Source organism: Vulpes lagopus, chromosome 4 (genome assembly GCF_018345385.1).
Source record: "Vulpes lagopus strain Blue_001 chromosome 4, ASM1834538v1, whole genome shotgun sequence".
Classification (NCBI taxonomy): domain Eukaryota; kingdom Metazoa; phylum Chordata; class Mammalia; order Carnivora; family Canidae; genus Vulpes; species Vulpes lagopus.
Window position 1 is genome coordinate 130023349 of NC_054827.1, and position 23879 is coordinate 130047227.

At 45.3% G+C, this 23879-nt stretch overlaps 1 protein-coding gene across 1 annotated transcript; it reads right to left on the reverse strand.

Annotated features, from left to right (window-relative positions):
- Positions 1–4861: 4861 nt before the first annotated feature.
- On the reverse strand, positions 4862–23859 carry LYAR (Ly1 antibody reactive). Its single transcript, XM_041752755.1, has 9 exons — positions 23735–23859; positions 18055–18233; positions 16425–16539; positions 12132–12239; positions 11923–12006; positions 8681–9086; positions 8271–8357; positions 5662–5747; positions 4862–5181 (listed from the first exon to the last, which is right to left on the reverse strand). The coding sequence occupies exons 2-9, from the start codon at positions 18174–18176 to the stop codon at positions 5047–5049; spliced, it is 1143 nt and encodes a 380-aa protein (XP_041608689.1). The 5' UTR covers positions 18177–18233; positions 23735–23859; the 3' UTR covers positions 4862–5046.
- Positions 23860–23879: the final 20 nt, after the last annotated feature.

The window sequence follows — 23879 nt, forward strand, 5'->3', positions numbered from 1 at the left end:
AGAGCCCCCACTTGCGAGGCCACATCACAAATCACTGCACCAGGGCTCTGATAAGGATGGAATGAGACCTGGTTCCAGGGACGGACACAGCCTGGCACAGAGAGCCCTCGAGATCAGTGCCTGACGTCATGACAATGATTTGGAACAACCAGCACCCTTAACCCATGATTCTTAAACTTGTTCGAATACTACCCAACTCTTCAACTACTGAACAGCATCAAAAACTACTCCCAGATCATGGAATACCAGGTATGTTTGTGGAGTATCATGAAATATGGAAAAATTAAGTGAAAAATAACCCAAGTGCTATAAAAGTTTATGCCCACTCTCATAGCACCTGAGCTAGAATTGCGTGCATGGTGACAAATGCCAAGAGGCTGACAATTTTTTAGGGGCGGACACCTTAACATTGAGAAAGTTCTGTTGCCTTAACTTTTTTTCTGAAGCCTAGAAGAGGGATTGTCATTTCAATTTTAGCTGTAAAATAGCTCTCTGTTCAGCATAAAATTGGTCGGAGCAGAGCTGCCCTATAACGTTACCATTAGAATCCCGATGCAAACTTGATGCCAGGTCCCAGGAGCAGTGCTGCTGGAGACTCCCCAGTAGAGCTGAGGCTTTACCCACCTTTGATCTACAGTAGGGAAATCTAATCTATGGACTACCGAGGGCCTCCAACACAAGTCGGCCTGAGGTCACTGGGAAGGCAGAGCAGCAAAGGTAGGGTTTCAGCAGCTCACAATACCTTCTCTGTGGCCAAACAAAAGCCTGACCTCTGAGCCATGTCTGACCTTTCAACTCTGACATATGAGTTTACTCAGCAATAACAGTTTAAACTACCAAAGGGGCAGTTTCATCATTTATATCAAAGGGAATAAATTAAAGCTTCCATGGATCCCATCACAAAAAAGCTAGATGAGTCTTCACACTCACAAACAAGGAAACTTCTCTTTTACCAGCACATACAACTGCTTGGTACCCAAGACGGATAGTTAGAAGGGAGGGCTGACCCCAAATCACACAAGTTCAAAAATCTAGTAAGTGAGCTGAACAAGATCTTGATTTTCTTTAAATGCTAAAAGGGCAATAGTAGAGTAAGAAGATGTCATTGTTTAAGAGGGGGGATTGCTGTACTGACTGAACCTCACTCAAGACAAATCTGCTGTGAAAATTTGGGAGATACCATTTTCAACAACTTGGTAATCTAGCTGTAACCACTCCCACCCCACCCCCTGCCCCATGATTTGACAGCACTGAATTAACAGAGCTGTTCTGAGAAGATACAGAGATGGAAATTTGAGAAACACTACATTTCAGTGTACCTTTGGGCAAAACAAACTCATCTACCCTCACGCGCGGAAGTTGGCTATGTTCACTAGTAAGAGCACGCAAGAAAATCGATGGGCTGCATGTCTTAAAGTTGAAATGTAGTCAGTGACTCAGTGGTCCCTCTCATTGGCAAACTCAGCAGAAAGGGAAAAGTATCCTACCTGTACCAGAAGGCTTGTAGAGGACGCCGATTTCGTCAGTAATCCAGCCCCCCTGGGGAAAGCCAAGCGTGTCATCAACAGATGAACGGATCAGTGCTGGGCATCCATAAAGACAGTGTAAACTCCTGCTATGAAGCAACGTGGTGAATCTCACGAATGTTGAGTGAAAGAGGCCAGGTACTGCCATAGAATTCCGCTTACCTGAGGTTCAAAACCTGGCCTAGCCAATGCATGCCAACAGAAGTGAGCATATGGCTGCCCTTGGGCTACAGAGTCTGCTTTGTTGGCTTGGGTGGTCGTGGCACAGGTGTGTGCGCTTTGTGAACCTCATTGAGCTGTCCATTTAGGTTTTTCTACCTTTCTGTATGGATGCTTCAGTAGAAAGTTTACATTAAAAATGTAACTTATCTAGGTTTGTCGGGCAATTTAACAGTTGCATCCATGTCCTGGAGAATGTTGACACATGAATTATAAACTAGAGTGCTACTTCAGAATCGACCTGGATCTCGTCATTTTACCAGTGCCACACTGCCTGGTACCGGCCACCTGGGCTCTTCCTGCTGTGGGCCAGTCACTTGGAGAACACTGTGTACTGGCAAAGCCAGGTGCCTGGAGGGTGGGGACTCTGGCCGAAGCCAGAGCCTCAGACAAGCAGGGGTGAACCTGCCACCTGGGCATACTTCGTGTGCTTGAAGGGGAAATATTTGCAGACGTCTGCTATATACCCAGACACCTGTGTGCAGCATTTTAATTCCATTCTGTCTACCCCAGGAGTCAGGGCAGACAAAACCCCCAAGATTCGGGAAGGCTACATAACCAGCCCAGGAGGGGCCCTCAGCTAGTAGGACACAAAGTTGGATTCATCGTTGGTTCCACTCTGGCACGCAGAGCCCCACTGAGAGCATATCACCTTGTGCTGTCTCCAATATTGGGTGGGGGTGGAGGTCTGGAGGTGACAGTGGGTGCAGTGGCAGGAGGAGGAGAAAGATGACATAATATAGAAAGTAGGTGAGAAGCACCTTTCAATAATCAATTCAGGGGGCTCTTAATGACCCAACACCCTCTACCTCTACCCCAGGCCCACATCCAGTAGACCAGTACAACCAATACACCTCCATGACATGCTCCTGAGCTTGCCTCAAGGCTGTTTGCCTCCCCTTCCCTAAAGACGGTGTGGAGCCTGGCCCAGGGTGGGAACTCTAGAATTACCTCCTTAGTCCTTATGGCTTCTCTCGGTTTCAATGACAAGAGCCCCGGGGCTCCTGGAGGATTCAGGTTCAAACATGTTTGTGAGAAAAACAAAAATGAATGCACACAAGACATTGGGAAACGGCAGTGCACACAGCTGACAAGTGCCAGGCAGTGCCAGAAAGGTGTCCCATATGAAAACCGCAGTGTCAGAATGCATCCCTGGTGGGTTTAGGGACGCCCAAGGGCCACACCCAGCAGACCAGCATGGAAATAGGCAGAATATGGTAGAGTTCGGTCTTACACTCGACATGGACACAGTGAAGCTGTAAAGCCAGATACAAATCATTAGAGGGTCACTAAATTCCCCAGGGCTCCAGTGTTGTGCTGGAGTCCAAGTCAGGCAGGCGACCGCCAGAACCAAAGGGTGGTCTCTGTGCAGGGACTGGGGATGGTCTGTGGATCACGCTCACAGGCAGACCCATGGGCGCGACTGCACGCCGGGGGAGGCCTTAACACCGCCAACTGCACCGGTGAAGACCCCTCTCTGACACGGACCATCAGAACCAGCAGAGCTGGCCCTGCTTCCTCACCCCCATGGAGCTTGAGGGGAAGGAGGGGCCACCCCCTCCATCCCTCAGCCCCAGCCCCCGGCACTCTGCTAGCATTCCTGAGCAGCAGTCAGCCCCGCTTCTGCCCTATGCTGCCAGCGAGTTCTAACCTGAGAACCTGGTTAACAGGATGACAGAAACAAGGACTCTGTCATGGTAGAAGTCTATGTTGTAGTCCATTTTGCTACATTTGCCCAAATTTGCCTTAAATGCATCCCAGTAAAGGGGTGCCTGGGTGGCTCAGTTAAGCGTCCGACTTTCGGTTTTGGCTGGGGTCATGATCTCAGAATCATGAGATGCAGCCGCTCAGTGGAGAGTCTCCTTCCTCAGTGGAGAGTCTACTGCAGATTCTCTCCCTCCCTCTGCCCCTCCCCCATCCTCCTTTTCCACCCCGTGCTCACATGCTATAAAAAATTAAATAAATCTTTTCAGAAAATAAAACCCAGCACAGCTCTCAACCACAAAATGCTATGGAGCTTGCACTTGAACGTGTGACTGGGGGGAGTAGGTTTACACCCCTGACCATGCCCAGGGAGGACAGGGAAGCAGGAAAAGCATCCTGTACTGCACTCAGAGGAGTTGCAGCTGGGCTCTGCTCTGTCCCTAACGAGGTATGTGGTCCGGGTCAAGCCTCACTTTACCCTTTGCTTTTCAGAATGTCTAAAGCTTCTCATGGCTCAAAAATTGCTACTGATAAATGTACAGTAGTGACAGCTGGGTTTGAGGCACCATGCTGTGCACTCTACATGCATCAGTTCATTCACTCACAGACCAAGAGGAACCTGCAGTGCCCCCTTGTCCAGATGAAAAAAGTGAGGTTCTTTCACTATTAAAGGACCAAGCCAGGACCAGACTCCAGGACCAATTCCAAAGCCTTCATCCCAACACAGTGCCCCTGAATCCCATCATCACAGCGGCACATCCCCTGTTGAGCTCAGGGGCTTGAGTCTGGAAGACAAGCTGGCTCCTCGGGCTCTGTCTGCCTTTTTGCCCCCACTCCTGTTAATCCCCCTCTCACACTTGCTCTCACCTGTAACGAGGGATTAATAACAAATGTTACCAGCTCTTAAGGGCTCTTGTGGGCAAAGCCTACTCAAACATCAACAAGTGGTACAACACAGCTCTCCTCCAGCACATCAAACTAGGACTCAGAATACTATTTCTGAGAGCATTTCGGTCCAGTCAGAATTCTGTGACAGCAACACAGCTAAGTCACAGGCTCCGTCTCACCTGGGTGATTTCCCAAACGTGGTTACGGGCCACGCTCCCAGTGTCTCAGGCTGAAGAGGGGCAGGGCCATGGTTGAGGATGGGCCAGACCCTTACGGAGAAATCTCTCAAGAGTGGGCCTTCCGGAGAGGCACCGATCGTTAAAAACAGGACTGTCCTGACCATAACTCACATATTTGAATGACACAACAAACCCACAAAAACCTCTCATTGAAACTGTGTAGAAGTGATGCACTTAAATACTTTTTAGTCTGAGCAAAGGAGGCATTTTTTTTTGACTCCTCACATTTTTAAAAGTTTTCCATAATAAAAGTATTCTTTAAAGTACAATAATTTTCACCACCACAGATTTAGAATTTTGGATAAGAATATATTTTCTCTTAAAAGTTCTACCAAAAATAGACTTTTTCTTTAACTTAAAAATACAGCTTTGGAAAGCAAAATTGGGAGTTGTTACACGTCATTACATATTTTATAAACAGTAGTGAAAGAAATCAACAGGATGGATTAAATTTTCAAATATAAAAATGCTCATTTCAAAAGCTTGACTTTGTCCTTTAGTAACTTAAAGGTGGGGTTCTTGCTGATTTTCTTGTTAAAGATGGTCAGGAGCTCCTCTTCCGATCTGTGATGTTCATTCGTGACTGCGTAATACTGCGCCAAGACCTTCACAAAGAAAAACAAAAATCAAATGGGTGATTTTTCCTGAAAATCTACCTAGAAGTACCCAGAAGTAGGCCAACAGTAAAAAAATGAAAGAAGCCCAGGTGTTGATCACACAGGTGTGTTCTGCTTATGGAAATCCAGGCAGCTGTACATACAGGAACACCTGCTGCATGTGTGTCACACAGTGACACAAAATTAAAAGCAAAATCAGAAGAAACCATTGCTCTGGAATAAGCAAAAGAGCAAAACATCGAGAACAGTAATTTTCAATGTAACAGAATACTGTTCTGGCTAAGGAACTATGATGGGATCCCGCCCAATTCCCTCCCATCAGCCCTGAGGGGCTAGTGAGCAGCTTGAAAATCACCAGGATACAAATGTGCAATAGATAAGAAATTAAAGAAAAAAACCAAAAACTATACATCTTACAATAAAGAAAGGACTCTCTCCAGCTTCTATACCAGGGTTTGTGCACCATACCTTTTTCCTCAGCTTTTTGATTGCTAGTTCATTGTCTGGGGCCTGTTTCAGAACTGCTTTAATAGTTCCCTTCCAGTTGAATTTACCTACAATATAAAGAATAACATGTAAAACATTTGGTTTTAGTGTCACTACCAGAGGGATAAGGAAACCCTCTGTGTGACATTTATTTTGCTACCCAGGAAATGAACCAGCCCTGACACTACCGAGTAGCAGGTGCCTGACCTGTCAGATCGCAAGCCTGACTCCCCTTCCAGGAACTTGCTCTTGGAGGGAGTGGATCAGGCAGGCATCCTAAGTACCATCACCACTATGATAATAAAGTAGGAAGAATAAGTTACTCAATTCCAAGACTTCTGATCAAGACTGTAGTAGGGACAGATGCACAGGTCAATAACACAAAATTAAGAACCTGGAATAGCACCACACAAATATGCCAAGCTCATTTTTGACAAAGGTACAAATCAATTCAAGGAGATAAAAGCCTTCCCAACAAATGATGTTGGCACAATCATACACTGTTGGGCAAAAAAGCGAACCCTGTACTAAATCTCGTACTTTACATAAAAATCTACTCAAAATGGATCACGGACTTAAGAGTAAAATACAAAACTGTAAAACATGGAGAAAAATCATTGGAAAAAAACTCTTTCGGATCTAGGGCTAAAGCCAAGAGTTCTCAGATTTGGCACTAAAAGTGTGACCTGTTAAAGGGAAAATTACAAATCAGGCTTCATCAAAACTAAAAACTTTGCTCCATAAAAGATTCTGTTAATGGGGTGCCTGGGTGGCTCAGTTGGTTGAGTGTCTGATTCTTGATTTTGGCTCAGGGTTTTGAGGTCGAGCCCCTTGTCAGGCTCTACAGGGAGCGTGCAGCCTGCTTGGAGGTCTCTCTCCTTCTGTCCCTCCCCTCCCCCACTCGTGTGTTTTCTCTCTCTCTCGGAAAAAAAAAATTTCAAAAATTGCTAAGAGAATAAAAAAACAAAATACAAACTGAAGGAAAAAAAAAAAAACTTACAAATCATGTATCCCACAAAGGATTAGTATTTAGGACTGGATATGTAAAGAACTCTCAGATCTTAACAGTAAGAAAGAAAACCCAATTTGAAAATGGGCAGAAGACAGGAACAGATGTTTCAATAAAGAGATACACAGATGGCAAGTAAGTACATGAAAAGATGTTCATCATCATTACAGATAAAGTCACCCCAAGCTACTACTACACACTTAGCAGAATGGGAAAAAACAAACAAACAAAACAACAAAGAAAAAAACAACCACCACCAAAGCCTGACCAGGACGTGGGAAAACCAACCGAGTGCATCTCATGCTGCTGGGGCAATACAGAACACTACAGCCATCCAGGAAAATGCCAGCAGTTTCTTTAAAAACTCAGTGCAGTCACCACACCACACAGCAACGTGCTCCTGGATGTTTCTTCCAGAAAAAGTGATGGGTGTTCCACACAAAAACATGTACATAAATGCTGACACAGCTTTATTCATAGCAACCAGAGACTGGAAACCACCCACAAGTGTCCTTCTAGAGATGAATGGTCAAACAAACTGGCCCATCCATGCCATGTGGTGTTCCTTAATGAACATTAAGACTGGATTACCAATTCCTACAGCAACCTGGATGTATCTTCAGAGAATAAGGCTGAGTGAAAAGAGTTAATCTCAAAAATTCACATACTAAATGATGCCACTTGGGTAACGTTCTGCAAGTATGAAATGACAGAAATGGTGACAGACTAGTGATTGCCAGGGGAGAACTGGGCATGGCTCCACAAGGACCCACAGCGGGGCTCCCCGTGGCAGTAGAAACGTCGTCCATGACCAGTATCAGTGTCGGCACCCTGGTGGAGATTCCTAGCTGTATGGGGTATGACTCCTGGAGGAAACCAGGAAGAGAATATATGGATAGCTAGGTCTCTAGTATTTCTTCCAACTGCTCGTGAATCTACCATTGCTTTAAAACAAATGAATTTTAAAAAGCCTCGCATGTTCCAAGTCAGGAGTGGGTGGGTTCCAAGCTAAGATATCTAACCCAGCTTAGGCAGTTACTGACCCTGCATTAATAAAGCCCTGATTCCCATTTGAATCCTGCAGTCTCTTCTTGATCAGCAGGACCCCAGGGAGCAGCTCTGGAGGAGGCAGCATTTAGCAGAACCATGAAGGCCAAGGATTGGATTCTGACAAGCACACGGCCTGGCTCAGGGAGCCGGTGGCCACAGAGTTCCAAGCAAGGAGACGCAGGGAAGAGCCAGTGGTGGGAGGGAACAGCTCAGTGTGGCAGGCACTTAGAGGAGAGTGAGAGGAGCAGAGGCAGGAAAGCAGGGAGAAGGGAAAGGGAACAGTCTCAGAAAGCCATACAGGGTTTATCTTCTGCTCCAAAGATCATGTATTTCCAGTCCAGACAGTTTCACCCATAAAGCTAGAGAGAGGTTGGAGGGTGGCCCACAGAGCGCTCCCTGGTTCCTCGGGAGCTGCACCCTGAGTCTGCCTTCAGTCTTCCCTTCATCTGGAGGGGCCGATCTGCAGGTAGGCCCTGGGTCATCTCCCCTCTACCCCAAGAGGGCAGACCTCTCCAAATAATGGCAGTGATACCTTTTGCAGGAGATTCGTGGTCCTCTGGTTCTCCACCCTCTGAGGGTCCTGAGAACTTTATCTTTTTCTTCTTAGATTCTATGTCATCTAGGTAAGTAAAAAGATTAAAAAAAAAAAAAAAAAAAAGATGAGCATTTCTGGTAGCAGCTACCATTCAATGAAAGGCATGCGTGGCCAGGACCTGAACACCCGTGTCATCTTGCCCACTGCCCAAGCAACCCCACCCCATGGGCTCCTCCTCCGCGTCATAGGAGCACATGGTGAGGAGAGGGGAGTGCACTTGCCTAGCCTGAGCCCAAAGCTGTCTGCCTTATGGTCCAAACGTGAGGTCTAACAGATTTTACATGGCCCCAACTCACTGGTTCACAACATACTTGACAAAGCCCAGAGCATACGCTAGCCACACACACCTTCCGAGTGCTTCTGCTTTCTCTTCCCGGGCCGGGCTTTCCTGGACTCCTCGGCATCTCCCTCCTCAGCTCTGTCAGCGGCTCCCTTGGCCTCACCCGCCTTGCTCTGGCTCTTCTTCCCTGCAGAGGCAGGGGCCTCCTCTCCAGCCTCCTGGCCTGTTTTGCGCTTCTTAGGCTTCTGACCTTTCGAATTCTCTTGGTGGTTTTCTAATTTTAGTTCTTTCTTCTCTTTCTTTCTATTCTTCTGCCTTTCTTCCTTCCTTTCTCTTTTATTCTTCTTTACCTCTGCTTGCTTTTCTGTGGGGTCATTTGTTCCAACGGCTAGAACCTTGGCAGAGAGCTCTGCGCGGGGCGGGCTGGCCACCTGGGTGAGTGGCTGCTGGGCTTGACCCTTACTGACTGCTTCCTTATTACAAAGCAAAACCGAGAGACACGTAAATACTCCAGACTGTTGTTCACATCACTGCATGTGTCAACTGAGCAAACTGTTCAAGAAAAAGGTCTACTACTTACCATTTTATAACTCTGACCACCCCCAGCCCCCTGCCAAGAGCTAAAACATAGCAGTAAGTATATCAAATGCAAAATAAACTTCCCCCAGCCCACACTCCACCCTGCGTTTAACAGACATTTTCATTCTACTGGAAAAGTAAAGAATCCTTATGTCACTTAAGCTAGACCTTCAATTCTGGCTCACTCTTCGCCTTTCTTCCTGATAGAAGATGAGTACTCAGGTGTGGCAGAAACCACAGGATTTGTGCATCTGCAGACCTGGGTTCAAGCACCAACTCTGTGAATTACTAGCCGGGTGACTCAGGGCAAGTTATTTATCTGCTCCAAACCGATTTCCTCACCAATAAAATGGAAAGTAATGTCATGTGCTTATTAGCAGCTTGTGATGCTCAGTAAGGAGTAGACTGAGGCGGCGGCAACCGCTGGACTTCTGCACCTAAGACCTGTGCCCCAGTCCCATCTTCATTGGTTACCAGCCAGGGGACAAGCGAGTCACCTCCAGTCTTCCTTTGGGAGACTGGGTCACAAGGAGGGAGCTCCTACTCCAACCCCCCCAACTGAGCCGAAGAAAGGACTGGCTTTGATTCTGGCCTCATTCAGTGCTCAGCCCTGGCCGCGAGTGCAGCCCCTAGGAGAGGGACTGCAAAACTAACTGGCTGCCATGTTCCCAGCAGCTCAGAGAAGTCAGTCAGGCCAGGTACATGGGGGCAGGCAGAGAATGAGCTCAGAAACCAGACTCAGGAGGAAAGAAGAGACAAAGTCGCCTCATTCCTGGCCTGCAATTTCATTCCTATTTTAGAGTCAGGCACAGTTATGCCCACTGAGAGCCACAGACCTCAGCCTGCCTTCCACCCAATCCCGACCATGTCGCTAGCTGGTGCCTCCCCTCTGCACCCAGAAGACAGTTGCCCCATCTGGCAGCCACTCTGTAACAGGGGGACGAACTCCTTTCCCACCTTTTTTCTACTTCAATACAGACTCTCTCTTCAGTGACGCCTCCGCTGACCCTCTTTCCTAACAGAGCCCCTCCCACCTCCCATCCCTCCTTCTGCCTTCTATCTCTTCCTTGTGCTTCCCACGCCCTGTCCTGCTGTTCTGGCCCAGACCCACATGTGGTCGCCTGTCCCACACTGGAACGTAGCTCTGCAATGGCAGGACTTTGGCCTGAGGACAGCTGCCTGCATAGGGACCAGGCACGCTCTGTGCTGGAGCAGACAAAGCAGCCCAGTAGAAGAGGACAAAAGGCCTCTAGCTGGCTGGATAAACACCAAGAGGCATGAACGAATGGGGCCACAGGGCCGTTTGCTTTTGCCACACACAGAGATGTGCTGTGAAGTCCATAGGACAGAGGCAAAACAGCAATAAGCCATGTTTTAGAGTTATAGAGTTCAGTTTATCATAAGCTACATACTGGTTATTCATTTACTTCTTAATATGTTCAGTTTCAAAAGGGAAATCAGAAAAAAACTTAAAAAAAAAAAACAAAACTCTGCAGTGTACTAAGTAATTCCAAATCTTTGATTCTCACTTAAAATAATGGAAGTAACCTTTAAAAAGCAGGTGCCACAGAAATGCTAATTAAATGACTGGTTACAGCGTTCACTTCAGCACCACACGTACTACAACTAGAATAATGCAGAGAAGATTAGCACAGCCCCATGCAAGGGTGGCACCAACGTGACTAGTTCTAAGATGCCAAAGACCCAACCTGTATGTTCTGGAAGAGACAGATGCCAGGACAGTGTCACGGTTGTCCCAATGTGCTGCCCAAACTATTCTGTGTATGTTAGTCAACTCCTGGCAATATGAGTAGAATAAAATACAGTCAGAAAATCCCACTGTCGTTTTTAAAACTACTAATGATATAAGTCTCCAAATGGGATATAAGCAAGGTGCAGGTGGAATACATGGGGAAAAAATTTTAAATTAACAGCATCACCAATAAGGTGGCCATAGGATATCAAACCGAGACTCTCTGCATGTAATCCACATCCAGGGGTCTCTCAGATCGAACCTGATAGGTGACAGACTGAATCACGTCAGTGGGGTTCTCACTCCCCAGAGGGAAGGAGACAGATGCTCAGCAGGTACCCACTATACAAAACACCCACAGAAAGAGGTGCTTTAATAGCTTCAGCTGCTTTAATGCCTTATCATATACGGGGCCTTCTGTGGGCCCCTCACCTAAAAGAACACCTCATCACTCCCATGTCCTCAACTGTTTATTTCTCTTCATGGCACCGTTGCCACCTGTGATATTTTACATTTTTTGTTTAGGGCATGGCACAGATTAGGTGCTCACCAAGTACTGAATAAATGCATGAATGGGACTACCCGCTTTTCTTTAAGACAAGGAAACTGAGGCTCAGAGAGGTAAAATAAAGTGCCCAAGATCAAACATTTGGCCAACAGCACAGCAGGGATTCAAACCAGGTCTGTCAGACACCCAGAGCCCCTGTTCTTTCCATTATATCCCACTACCTGATTTCTAACCCAAGTTGTCTCATGTTAGCTGGTACTGTTATCAAACATTGGGATTAAATACCTTTCTCTGCACAATAAGGAAATCTTCTCTGCAGTACATTCAGTTTATTCTTCCCCATAAATGAAGGCACAAAGAGGCTCTCTGCAAAAGAAGGCTGTCTTGACCTCCAAAAATAAGACATTCCCATTTCATTATTACTAATCACTTTTGCCACACTACAAATCTAAAATTAGATCCGACTTACGTTGCTGGAAGCTTCAGAAAAGATATTCCACACCTGCTCCAGAACAGATTCATTATGGACTTTTAAACTGTTCTTCATCCAGTTCTATAAGGCACAAAAAGAAAAACAAACCCCACTTGTTCCATTTTGACAGGTACAGGTAAATGCGAGCTCAGTCACCAAGGGGCCACACATCCCCTCCAGTCAGGGAAGGCAGAGCAAATACATACCTGAAATTTTGCCCTTTTCCTGGGAACGTTGTCAAAACCACTAATTTGCTCTAAAAGTTCCCTCACTTTGGGGCTGACATTGGGTCTTTTTATTAATTCATTAATTTTCTACAAAAAAGGAAGATGAAACAAAAATAATAAACAAGTGGCACAGGAGCTTCATGAAAGACAAATTAAGCATCCTTCCCATGGCTAGAAGTTTCTCATTTCAAGGCTAGATTTTATTTATTTATTTATTTATCTATTTATTTTTAAAGATTTTATTTATTCATGAGACACACAGAAAGAGAGAGAGCGAGAGACAGAGACACAGGCAGAGGGAGAAGCAGGCTCCATGCAGGGAGCCCGACGTGGGGCTCGATCCCAGGTCTGCAGGATCAGGCTCTGGGCCGAAGGCAGTGCTAAACCGCTGTGCCATGCAGGCTGCCCCTCAAGGCTAGATTTTATATTAACATCTATGCTTACAAATTCACCAGTGTACTAGGAGTCTTTGCCAGAGCAATTAGGCAAGAAAAGGAAATAAAGGCATCCAAAATAGAAGTAAAATCATCTCTGTTCATAAATGATTTTGTCTTAACACGTACAACACCCTAAAGATTCCACAAAAAAACGCTATTAGAACCGATAAATTCAGCAGTCATAGGATGCAAATCCACACTTGAAAATTAAGTTCTAGATTTCTATACACTAACAATCTAAGAAGGAAATTAAGAAAACAATTCTATTTATAATAGCATCAAAAAGAATGAAATACTTAAAAATAAACATACTTGTTAAGGAGGGGAAAGACTTGTACACAGAAAACTGTAAACATTATTGGAAATAATTTAAAGACACAAATAAATGGAAAGACATCCATGTTTGTGGGTTGGAAGACTTAATAACAAGATGGCAATACTAACCAAAGTGATGTACAGATTCAAATGTAATCCCTATGAAAATCCAATTGACATTTGTGGTTTTTTGCAGAAATAGAAAACTCTATTCTAAAATTCACATGGAATCTGAAGGGACAATAACTATAACAATCTTGAAGAATTAAGTAGGAAGTCTCATGCTTTCTGATTTCAAAGCTCACTGCAAAGTTAGAGTAATCAAAAAAGCATGGCACTGGCATAACGATGGACATACCAACCAGTACAATGGGGGACCCAGAAATAAACCTCGCCTATATGGGCAAAGGATTTTCAAAAAGAGTGACAAGACCATTCAGTGGGGGAAGACCAGTCTTTCCACAAACAGTACTGGAAAAAATGGGTATCTACATGGAAAGGAATAAAGCTGAACTCTAACTGTATACAAAAATTAACTTAAAATGGATCAAAGACCCAAACTTAAAAGCTAAAAACAATAGAACACTTAGGAGAAAACAGGGAGAAAGTGCCATGACAATGGATTTGGCAATGATCTCTTGTATGTGATCCCCAAAAAAACACAAAGACAACAAAAATTAAGTTGGACTACATAAAAATTTTATAATTTTTTGTACATCAAAGACACTGTCAACAGAGTGAAGAGGCAGTTCAGGGAATAGGAGAAAACATTTGCAAATGATTTATCTGATAAGGCATTCATATCCCAAATATATATAAAGAACTCCTAAAACTCAGAAACAAAAAACAACCCAATTAAAATATGGGCAAAGGGCTGGAATAAACATTTCTCCAAAGAAGATGTTACAAATAGCCAATAACACATGAGAAGCTACTCATCATCATCATTAGGGAAATGCAAATCAAAACCACAGCAAAATACTCTGTTATACCCCCTTAGGATGCCTATTTTATCAAAAAAGCTGAAAAATAAGTGTTGGGGAGTATGTGGAGGAATAGGAACCCTTGTGCACTGCTAGTGGGAGTATGAAACAGTGCAGCCACTATGGAAAACAGTATGGTGGTTCCCCAAAAAACTTAAAAATCCAGCTATTCCACTTCTGGATACATGCCAAAGAGAACTGAAAGCAAGAACTCAAACATATTTGTAGACCCATGTTCACAGCAGTATAATCCACAATAGGCAAAGGCTGAAGCAACTGAGGTAACTGTCAGCATATGGTATATAAACAAAATATTGTCCATCCATACAATGGAATATTGCTCAACTTTGAAAAGAAAGGACATTCTGACACACGCTGCAGCATGGACGAAACTGGAAGGCATCATGCTCAGTGAAATAAGCTAGTCACAAAAAGAACAAATACTATGTGAGTCCACTTATATGAAATCCCTAGAATAGTCAAAGTCCTAGAGACAGCACAATGGTGGGTGCCAGGGGATGGGGGAGGAGGAGATGTGAAGACGTAGTGTTTGACAGGACAGAGTTTCAGTCTGGGAAGATGAAAAAGTTCTGGAGATGGGATGGTGGTGATGGCTGCACAATGTGCAGGTACATAATTGTGTACTTAAAAATGGTTAAAATGATAAACTCTATGTCATATATAATTTGCCACAATTAAAAAAAAAAACTTGGGAAAATAAAGAAAATAACCCAAAAGTGATGAAAAGAATCAGACAAAAATGATATTACAGACAAGGAAATTACTTGAGGACCAAGGTGACAGGCAGCATTAAGATCTAATAAATAAATCTAATAAATAAATAGCAAGAACAGAACAAAGATGAAAATTAAATTAGTGACCTAGAGAAAATGCTGATGGCAATCTCAGTGAAGGCAGAGGAAAAAGACAATTATTATAGTTTGGAAAGAACAGTACGTAAGAAAGATGGTCACTCACAAGCCAACAAAAGGACAAGTAACAACAAACAGACAATGTCCCTGTGTTAGGAAAGAATGAAAGCTATATATAAACAGACCAGGAAAAAATGGGTCCAGGATACTAAGAGGAGGATGAAACAAAGATTTTCTAGGCACTCAGGCAGAACAAATGTAGATAGTGACACAAACATCCATAAGGAAGATGCCAAGTGGGCTGGGCACTTGCCAGAGTGGCAAACGGTGTCAGAAGAGAACAGAGCATTAATGACAAAGTTTGAAGGAAAACACTGTGACCCAAGCAAGCAGGCGATCTCTCCCTGACCGTAATATCCATCTGTGGGTAAGCAGAGAGACATCTAGAAGGATACTCATTAATACTGACAAGATTCCAAAATTTTGTCTCTAAAACTATAGAGTTTAAGAATTTAAAGAAAACACAAAACCCCTGAATCCACTTCCATCAGAGAGTTCACAGCAGGCTGGATTTATTCTCCCAGTGTATCACATTTAGTCTGTTCCATCTGTAACTTGTCAACTAGGGGTTTAGGGAGGAATCAGCTGGCTAGTGGACCGGGGGACCAGGACAGAACCTGAAGGAGAACTCTTGTCTATAATACAGAGACGCTGCTACTAAGGCCTGACAGTTTACAGCAGAGGGTAGCAAACCTTCTGCCCCAACTACTCATCACCCTTGCAGCTCTAAGTAACATTGGATGATACGTAAACAAATGGGCATGGCTGTGGTGGACCGTGGTTTGCTGACCCTGCCTGTAGAGAATTTCATTCAACATAGGACAGAACTCATACACCCAAGTTCCTCAAGCTTGAGGCCTATAGAACATTATCTGTTTCTCAAGGGGGATTAACATATAGCATGAGCCCAATAGTGAGGCTTATGCCACTAGCCTATGTATCTTAGTTAGGAGAAGTTTCACTAGCTTCTCAATCTGCACTGGGCAGATTAGTCCTTTGTGGATGAAGGACTTTCCCTCCCAGGAGCTTGCTGACTCCGTAAGCTAGTGAATACCAGAAAACTCACTTTCAACCCCTATCATCAAAGGGAGTTAACTATTATTTATTTGGTTTCTAGAATAGAGAATTTCCACAAAGACGGCATTTGTCCTTTTTATCTCCTACCTTTTATTTTGATCCTTCCTTCTGCTATCCGTTCAGTAAGTGGTAAGTACCATTCTGGAAGGTATACCTGTCAATTAGGGATTTTGCTGCTTTTGCCATTTTTACTGTGCATGTTTCCACTTTATTTAAGTAGAAAATTCCTTATACTTAAAGCAGGTAAGTATTAGAAAGCTTCCATTCAGTTTTGTAGCCAAGGGAAAGACCGTGAGAATTCTAAATTGTTTCTGCAAGTCTGCAAAGCCTATGGATTAAAGACAAAATACACTGCAACTGTATTAAACAGAGAAAGAACTCTGTCATGATTTAGTTGTTTAACTTCAGTCTGTTCCAAGACATGATGTTTCTGCATCTCATCTGCACATATGATGCATATATTCTTAGGCTTCCAGAGAAAGTAGAAGATATCAGAAGAAGCTACCTGATGAACCAGAAGGGCCTTACCTGAATCCATGCCTGCTGTTTAACATCACCTTTGTGGGTTTTACCTTCATAACCTTTGCCACCATACTTTTGTTCTTCACTGATGCACTTCACATGGTTTTTGTAGTCATCACCCCTTCAGAGTGAAAGAAAGTTCTACCGTCAGACTGATTCTCCAACTGGAGGCTCCATCCAATGCTCACAGGCTGCCCCTACCTTTTACATTCCAATTTTACTATGCTTATAACCTCATCAGGCACATTTTTCTTCTTCCAAATTATTCAATATAAAGACCACCATCAAACTTTCCATCCTTTTTTTTTTTTTTTTAAAGATTTTATTTATTCTTGAAAGACAGAGAGACAGAAAGAGAGCGAGGCAGAGGGAGAAGCAGGCTCCATGCAGGGAGCCGATGTGGTACTCGATCCCGGGACTCCAGGATCACACCCTGGGCCAAAGGCAGGTGCTAAACCGCTGAGCCACCTGGACTGCCCTCCACCCATTTTTAATGTACAAATGTCTTAAACTCAATTGAAAGGCAGTATTTTTTTAAGTGACTATATATAGTATGTAAGAAAGAAAAAAAATTATCTGCAATGGAGTGGCTTCAGCTTAAATAACAATATCTGTATGATTTTCTGGTAAGATAGTAGGCCATCAATAATTAGTTGTAGAGTAAGTTAAAAGCTGCAGTAAAATGGTGGTATCTTATCACTGAAAAGTTCTACATCTGTGAGTCTTGGTAAACAAGGAGACTCAATTCTGTCTCATATGATCATTTTGAAACTGCAAGATCCTTGGGAAATGTCTGGGACTAGGTTGGGGGCAAAGTCCCCCAATAAGAAACAACCCAACTTTCACCTGTTTTATGGATCAGGTTTCCTCCCAGGATTAGGTCTGAACAAAGACTTTAGCAGTTGCCAAAACTGCTTTTAAAAAAAATCACTGCTCTAGAATGAAATTAAAATGGACTGTTAGCAAATGTCATCCAAACACCACAGAGGACACTGAAGCAAATGCACCAAAAGCTGCCTTTGCACTTAACCCATGTGCTGAAGGAGACAGAGTGTTAAAACTGTGGTGAGCCATCAGCAAATAATGACCCACCTTAGGAAAGAATTGATAAGCATGTCAAAGACCTGTCTCACCCCCAGTCCTTAGTCCTCACCTTTCCAGAGACCCCTCAGTGGAAGTACCTGACACACTTGGGGGCCAGGAGCTCACTCTTACCATCACCCTGAACTTCTAGGGGGACCTAGTCTCTCCCCTTTCCCCTGCTACTGTGAATAAGTCAACTCATTTTCTGGTTTATAAATCCAGCTCTTCAGTGTGACCAGCACACCACACTCCTCTAAAGCCTTACTCTGGGTGGTCACCTCTTAGGGTCTGGTAATGGCAGCAAGGAGGTGTCGCTGAGTGCCACTGACAGGCCACATGCTCCAGACATCCCCATCCTCCTTCCCTTTGTCTTCTCTTTGGATTGTCCTTAGGAAGCAAATAGGCTGTAAAGCACTTTTTTTTCTTAATTTCTTTCCTCAAATTTGCCTCTATTTTTTTTTTTTTTTTTTTTTTTTAAAGCCTTCATGGGGCCAGGGCTTCTAAAACTGGTCTGGACCTTTAATATGATCTACATGAATTATGTAGAACTTACCAGAAATCTTTACCACAGTCAATGCAAGACAGGCATTCACAGTTTCTGCAAACAGCCACATGCTTTTCCACTTGTACTTTCTTCACTGATTCACCACATGCATTGCATGTAAAAAATACCATTTTTACCTAAATGGGTAAGTATCTATTCTCTATCCAAGATAGGTTTGAAGTCTTGTCCTAAGAGAAAATTAAAAGAAAGGAAAAAATAATTATCATTGTAATCTGAAACTTCTATTCCCAATAAACCATCATACAGCTCACTTTTCAACCAGAATTTCACACGAAAATAGCTACAAAGAACAGAATCAAAGTTGATTAGCAATCTATATAAAACTCTACCAGCATGTAAGTAAAGTTATAATTAACAGAAATAATAGCAGACATCTGTTAAGCAGATGTTTACCTTGTGCAGGGCCTATTCTAAAAGCTTTACAGGTATTAAATTTAATCCTCACAGCAACCCTGTGAGGGGAGGTCTATTATTGTGTACAATTTGCAAGACAAATGGAAACACAGAGAGATTAAGTTACTTGCCCAAGGTCACACAGTAGCAAAACCAGGATTTAAATTTGCCAGGCTGGCTCTAGGGGAGAAGTTTTAGGGGCATTAAGCAAAATGTCCACCTTTTCTAATAAGGTGAAGCTTGCTTTGCCCCCCCTTGCCCTTAGATGTGAACTGCCAAATTACCTCAGATCCCCAAATACAAGAACAACATAGTAAGGGGAGCGTGGGGAGTTTAGGAAGGTTTAGAAAATCAAGAGGTCTAGACGTTTCTCAAAGCACAAAAACATTCACATAGGCATGACTACATAGCCACAGGTGTTAAATATAAGGATGTGCTCTTTGGTCTTAGTGGACAAGGAGGAGGTGAGGGAGAGGCCTCCTTCATGTCACTTCTCCAATAAAGAAGTGGAATTATATATATCAAGGTGTCCCAGCTGCTGGGTGCTGAATTACTGGAAGGCATTCACAAACCTACGTGTCCCAAGCACTGCCCCAAGATTTAGTATATGTTGCAAATACATAACTACCATTTACCGATTTCATGGAGACCCTACTGTGCTCAACAAAACAAATTCATCTGAAAGTGTTATGGAAGTCACAGTAACTTTCCATGGCTACAGAATTTTTTAATCACATCCTTAAAGATTACTGTCATTTTACATTAGAAATAAGTTTCAGAGCAAAAATACTGACAACTGTTTGACCCACCATCTTCTCCGTCCTTATAAAGGCGAAGGTAAGGGTCAAATAAACTGGTGCACTTTGATTTATACAGAAATCCTTCAGCACGTATGAGCAGTTGGGTTCACAAGAGAGTTTCCATGCACGAAATCACTCTCTCTTCCACTCCCATATTCTGGGTCACTGCCAGAGAGGTCACACATAAGGAAGTTTTCAGGGCTGTTCCCTTCCATTCAGCCTTGAATGGAAATGTACATCCTGGCCTCAACCCCAGGTTTACAAAGGCCCAGCCATCGCTCTTGGAAGCCCCTTGCCCTGTGGGGCACTGTCAGATGTCAGCTTGCCTGACATTCCACATACGAAAGCAGGTCCACGGCTCTGTGTTCCCCTCCGCAGCTTGCCATCAGCTTGGCAAGGGAGGGCATATGGTCAGCTACCGCCTTGCTAACACCCAATCTAGAGGGAAGCAAACGTGATTCTTCTGGGATGTGAGGCAACTGTGACCATCTCTCATCTGGTTATCATAAAGGTTATCACATCTGGTGTCAACTAGTCAGGAGTCCTGGGAAGTTGCTATCACGTGGACTATGACTCAGCTCCCCCCAAGCTTGGCATTCTGCACAGATGGATGCTCAATCAATGGCAGGCAATGATATCATCGGCCACTCTGCCTCACAAGGAGAGAACAAAGGTCAGACAAGAACTGACGTGTTATTCAGTAGTCTGTGGGAGCACTTTTGTGTACAAACTAGAGCAAATCATTTAGTCACCAAGAAATGGATGGCCATCATAACCACAAGGTACAAGCAGCTGTGTTAAGACAAATTATCTGCTGGAAATTTTAAAAGCACTTTTGTTATGAAATCTGACCAGGAAAAATACCCCCTCAAACTTAAGCTATGGCCTAGAGCTTTTTGACTTTCATTGCAGAGGTCCATTCTGTTTCTCGATCGAGGGGGTGAGAGGAAGGGAGGTTTCGGCAAGCTTTGAGATCCAACTGGGAGATTCAGTCTGTCAAGGAAGGTCAGGAATGAAAGGCCTGGGAAGGACAGCTGGAAACAAAACGTATCAACTGAAAGAAGCCAGTGATGTTGACAAAAAAGATGCTTGGAATATCTGTGCAAAACATGTTCTCTCTCTGGGGATTAGCCTACATGGTGTAAACATCAATTCAGAAGAGGATTAGAATTTGGTCACATGTCCACTGGAAAAATACCCCTTCAACGATTTTCATTTGGTCTTTTGTGGCAAATGTTCATATTTAGAAATCTAGTGGGTTTTTTTTTCTTTTTAAGCAGAATAGGTAGCTTGTGAAGTAAGTCACAACTCTGTCTCTGAGAGCCTCAGGTTCTTAGAGCCACTGATGCATTTCTACACTTGATCTGAATCAGTAACAGTGTGGCCACCTGCTTGTTAATGAGATAAGGTCTGTAAGGAGCTTACCCCTCCCTTACTTAGAGCCCCAAAGACATCCCGGCACTAGCCAAGAGTCACCTTGATTACACCTCTTATCTGAACACCTTTCCTGTGTGCAGTAAACACTTGTGTGTCTGTCTGTAAGGGGGGTGGAGTGCAAAGAACAGCAAGCTCCGAACCACCTAACTGCACATTGGACACGGTGGCCCAAGTCTTAGCAGGCTTAAGACTGCAGAAGTGTAAATGTTACAAACTTACAAAAAGACGCCTTCTGAAAATTCAGTCCCTCTAATGGAAGAGGGCAAGCACTGCCTTAAAAATTTAAATTTACACAAATCTCACAAAACTAAGTAAATGTGAAAGAACCTTAAACTTTCAAATGGATGTTTTTGGTAAATGTGTAACACTTATACTTTTGGCAATTTGGAAAGCAAGACGTTACAATACCCTGTCTACAGGGCTCAGATATTACATATTTCAACTTTTAGCCCACCATGTAAAGACATGATGGCATGCTTCATGGGGCTAAATAAAGATCCCCTTTTCCTTTCCTGGCTCAGGATAGCCACAGAGATTTTTTAAAAGATTTTATTTATTCATGAGAGATGCAGAGAGAGAGAGAGAGAGAGAGAGACGGGCAGAGACACAGGCTGAGGGAGAAGCAGGCTCCCATGCAGGGAGCCCGACACGGGACTCGATCCCAGAACTCCAGGATCACACACTGGGCTGAAGGCGGCGCTAAACCGCTGAGCCACGGGGGTTGCCCAGCCACAGAGATTCTGTGTGCTCTTCCTTCTAGAGATGGGGACCCATGAAAAGAGAAAGCAGTGTTCGTGGACTGGTCGAAAGCATACTCAAGTTCTCACTCCAGTTAAGTCACTGTGATTCATTTCGGCAGACCTCTGGTCAATGCCGAGTGTGCACTGGGATCCATATGCACCTGGGTGCCTTCCCCAAAGGAGGCCAGTCCCTGTGTGAGCTTCTGACTGTCCGTTCACCTTATGAGCTTCTCAGCACATGCTACAAGCCAAGAAAAAGATGATGAGTTACAGAACACGATCGCTAGGCTCTCCATAAAGCTGTACTTTATACTAACAATCAGAATTGCACCCAACACCTCTACAACAGGTATGATCACATTACCACCCCAGCATCTGTAAGAGATAGTGGAGGCTCAGAGAGGTTAAGTGATTAGGCTGGAGACATAGGGAGTGGCAGAGGTAGCCTGAGACAAGCTCCTGCCCTGCCTCCTCTCTCTTGACTTGTCATGTTTTTGGCCGTTTGCTTGGCCACTACTCGGTGAGCACAAGCCGGAGGCCCCCATCCCAAAAGAAAAATTAAAAAAAAAAAAAAAAAAAAAAAAAAAGCAAAAACAGCAAAGGCTCTACAGTGACCTTCCATTTTACACTGAGCAGGGATACCATCCTTGTTACAACTGAGGTCAGGTGTCAGAAAATGAGTCTGAGTTGAGGGGAGCAGGCAGCAATAACAAGGGGCTGGGAACTTATGAGGGACTTGGGACACCTCAGGGGTCCTCTTACCAGGATGGTGGCCCTGTTCGGTTGAATGTTGTTGACTCAGGGCCAGAGATCTGAGCTGGAGCAGGCATCTACCAATGAAAAATGACCTCAAGCTATCCTAACTTCCCAGATTCTGTTCTTCTATAAAATGGGTCCAAAATCTTATCTTAAGAGCTTTGTGTGGAAGATAAGAGATAGGAAAGATTCATCCTTACCCAACAGTAGAAAGTATTTCCTATGACCTATTAATTTGCCCAACAATGCCAGTACACCTGGTCCCCTCCTAATCCCATGTCTCTTTAAACATGACCCTCAATCACTCATCTGGCTTCATAAATTCACTCATGTCCTCTGGCTCCCTGCCCAATGGGGACCTACTCCACCACCCTGTTACCTGATACAAGGGCCTCATATTTAGTTCTAGAACTGGGTTCTAGAGTTCTTTTTAAACCTTCCTGCCTCTACATTTTTATATTGTTTATTTTTGCAAACACTACACTCCCTATTCTTTAAACATTCTCGCACAGGCATGTAGGCGCAGACCTAAACCTCAAACAGCCCACCTTATGGGGCAGGCTGGCAACCACCGCGCAATTCCCAGTGAGCCCCACGACCTCCGACAAGTCACTGTCCCGTCTTAGCCTCGGGTCCTCCCATCTGTGAAGCGAGGTGCCAGGAGCCCCTTCCAGGGGTGAAATTCCAAGACACGAAGGGTATGGCGCGAGGGAAGGACAGAGGAGTACACAGTCTGCCTTGTGGCCTCAGCCTGCGGGGTGACGGGGCTCCCCATGTGCACTCACCCCGTGAGGCAGGTACATCTATGTCCACCTAACAGATGGGCGCACCGAGGCGGGGCCGTGGGGCCGTGGAGCCATGTCCCCCGCCTCCCCAGGACTACATCACCAGCATCCCTTTGGGTGTATCGGTATCCGTGCAAGTCTAGCGCGGGTCAGACGCGCTGTGCTAGGCTCTGGGGCCTGGGGGGTGCTGGGTGAGTCCCAAGGAGCCCTCCCAGGGAGGTCAGCGGTGCAAGTACCCCCCACGCCGTTCCCCAGTCTCCCCGGAAGCAGGTGCTGCGGGCAGCCCCGTCCTGGGTGGCCAACAGGTCTGCGCGCGTGCAATCCTCGCAGCAGATCTCAGGTTCTGTGTTCGTCCCCTTCGTAGACCGACAAACGGCGGCGCAGGAGGACTAACTCGCAGGTCACACACGGAGCTAGAGGCAGGCCTGGAGTCGCGGGCGGCGGCCGGGGCGCCCTCCGTCGGTCCCGGCACCCCCAGGCACCCGGCCCCAGGCCGCCCCCGTAGGGACGCAGCCCCCCAGGCCTCGGGGAGCGCGAGCTGGCCCGACTCGAGGCGGCCGCAGCCCAGCCCCGCGGGGACCCTGCGCGAGGACCTCCCGCCTCCGACCAGGCTCTTCGCTGCCCGCGGGACGAAGGCCACGGGAACGGCCCGCCTCGTCCTTCCGCGGGGAAAGCCCCAGGAGGGGTGTAGCGGTGGAAACGCCGGCGCCAGCCCACCGCCCCCCCAGCCCCAGCCTCCCGGGGCGCCGCCCCTCACCTCTCCGCCGGCGCCCGCCAACGGTTTCAACCCGCCGCGAGGAGCACGTGGAGACGCAGCCGCCCGTCCCGCGCCGCAGCCGCCTCCCTCCGGGCGCCCCCCGCGCCTGCGCCGTCCCGGCGGAAGTGACGTCCCCGGAAGCCGG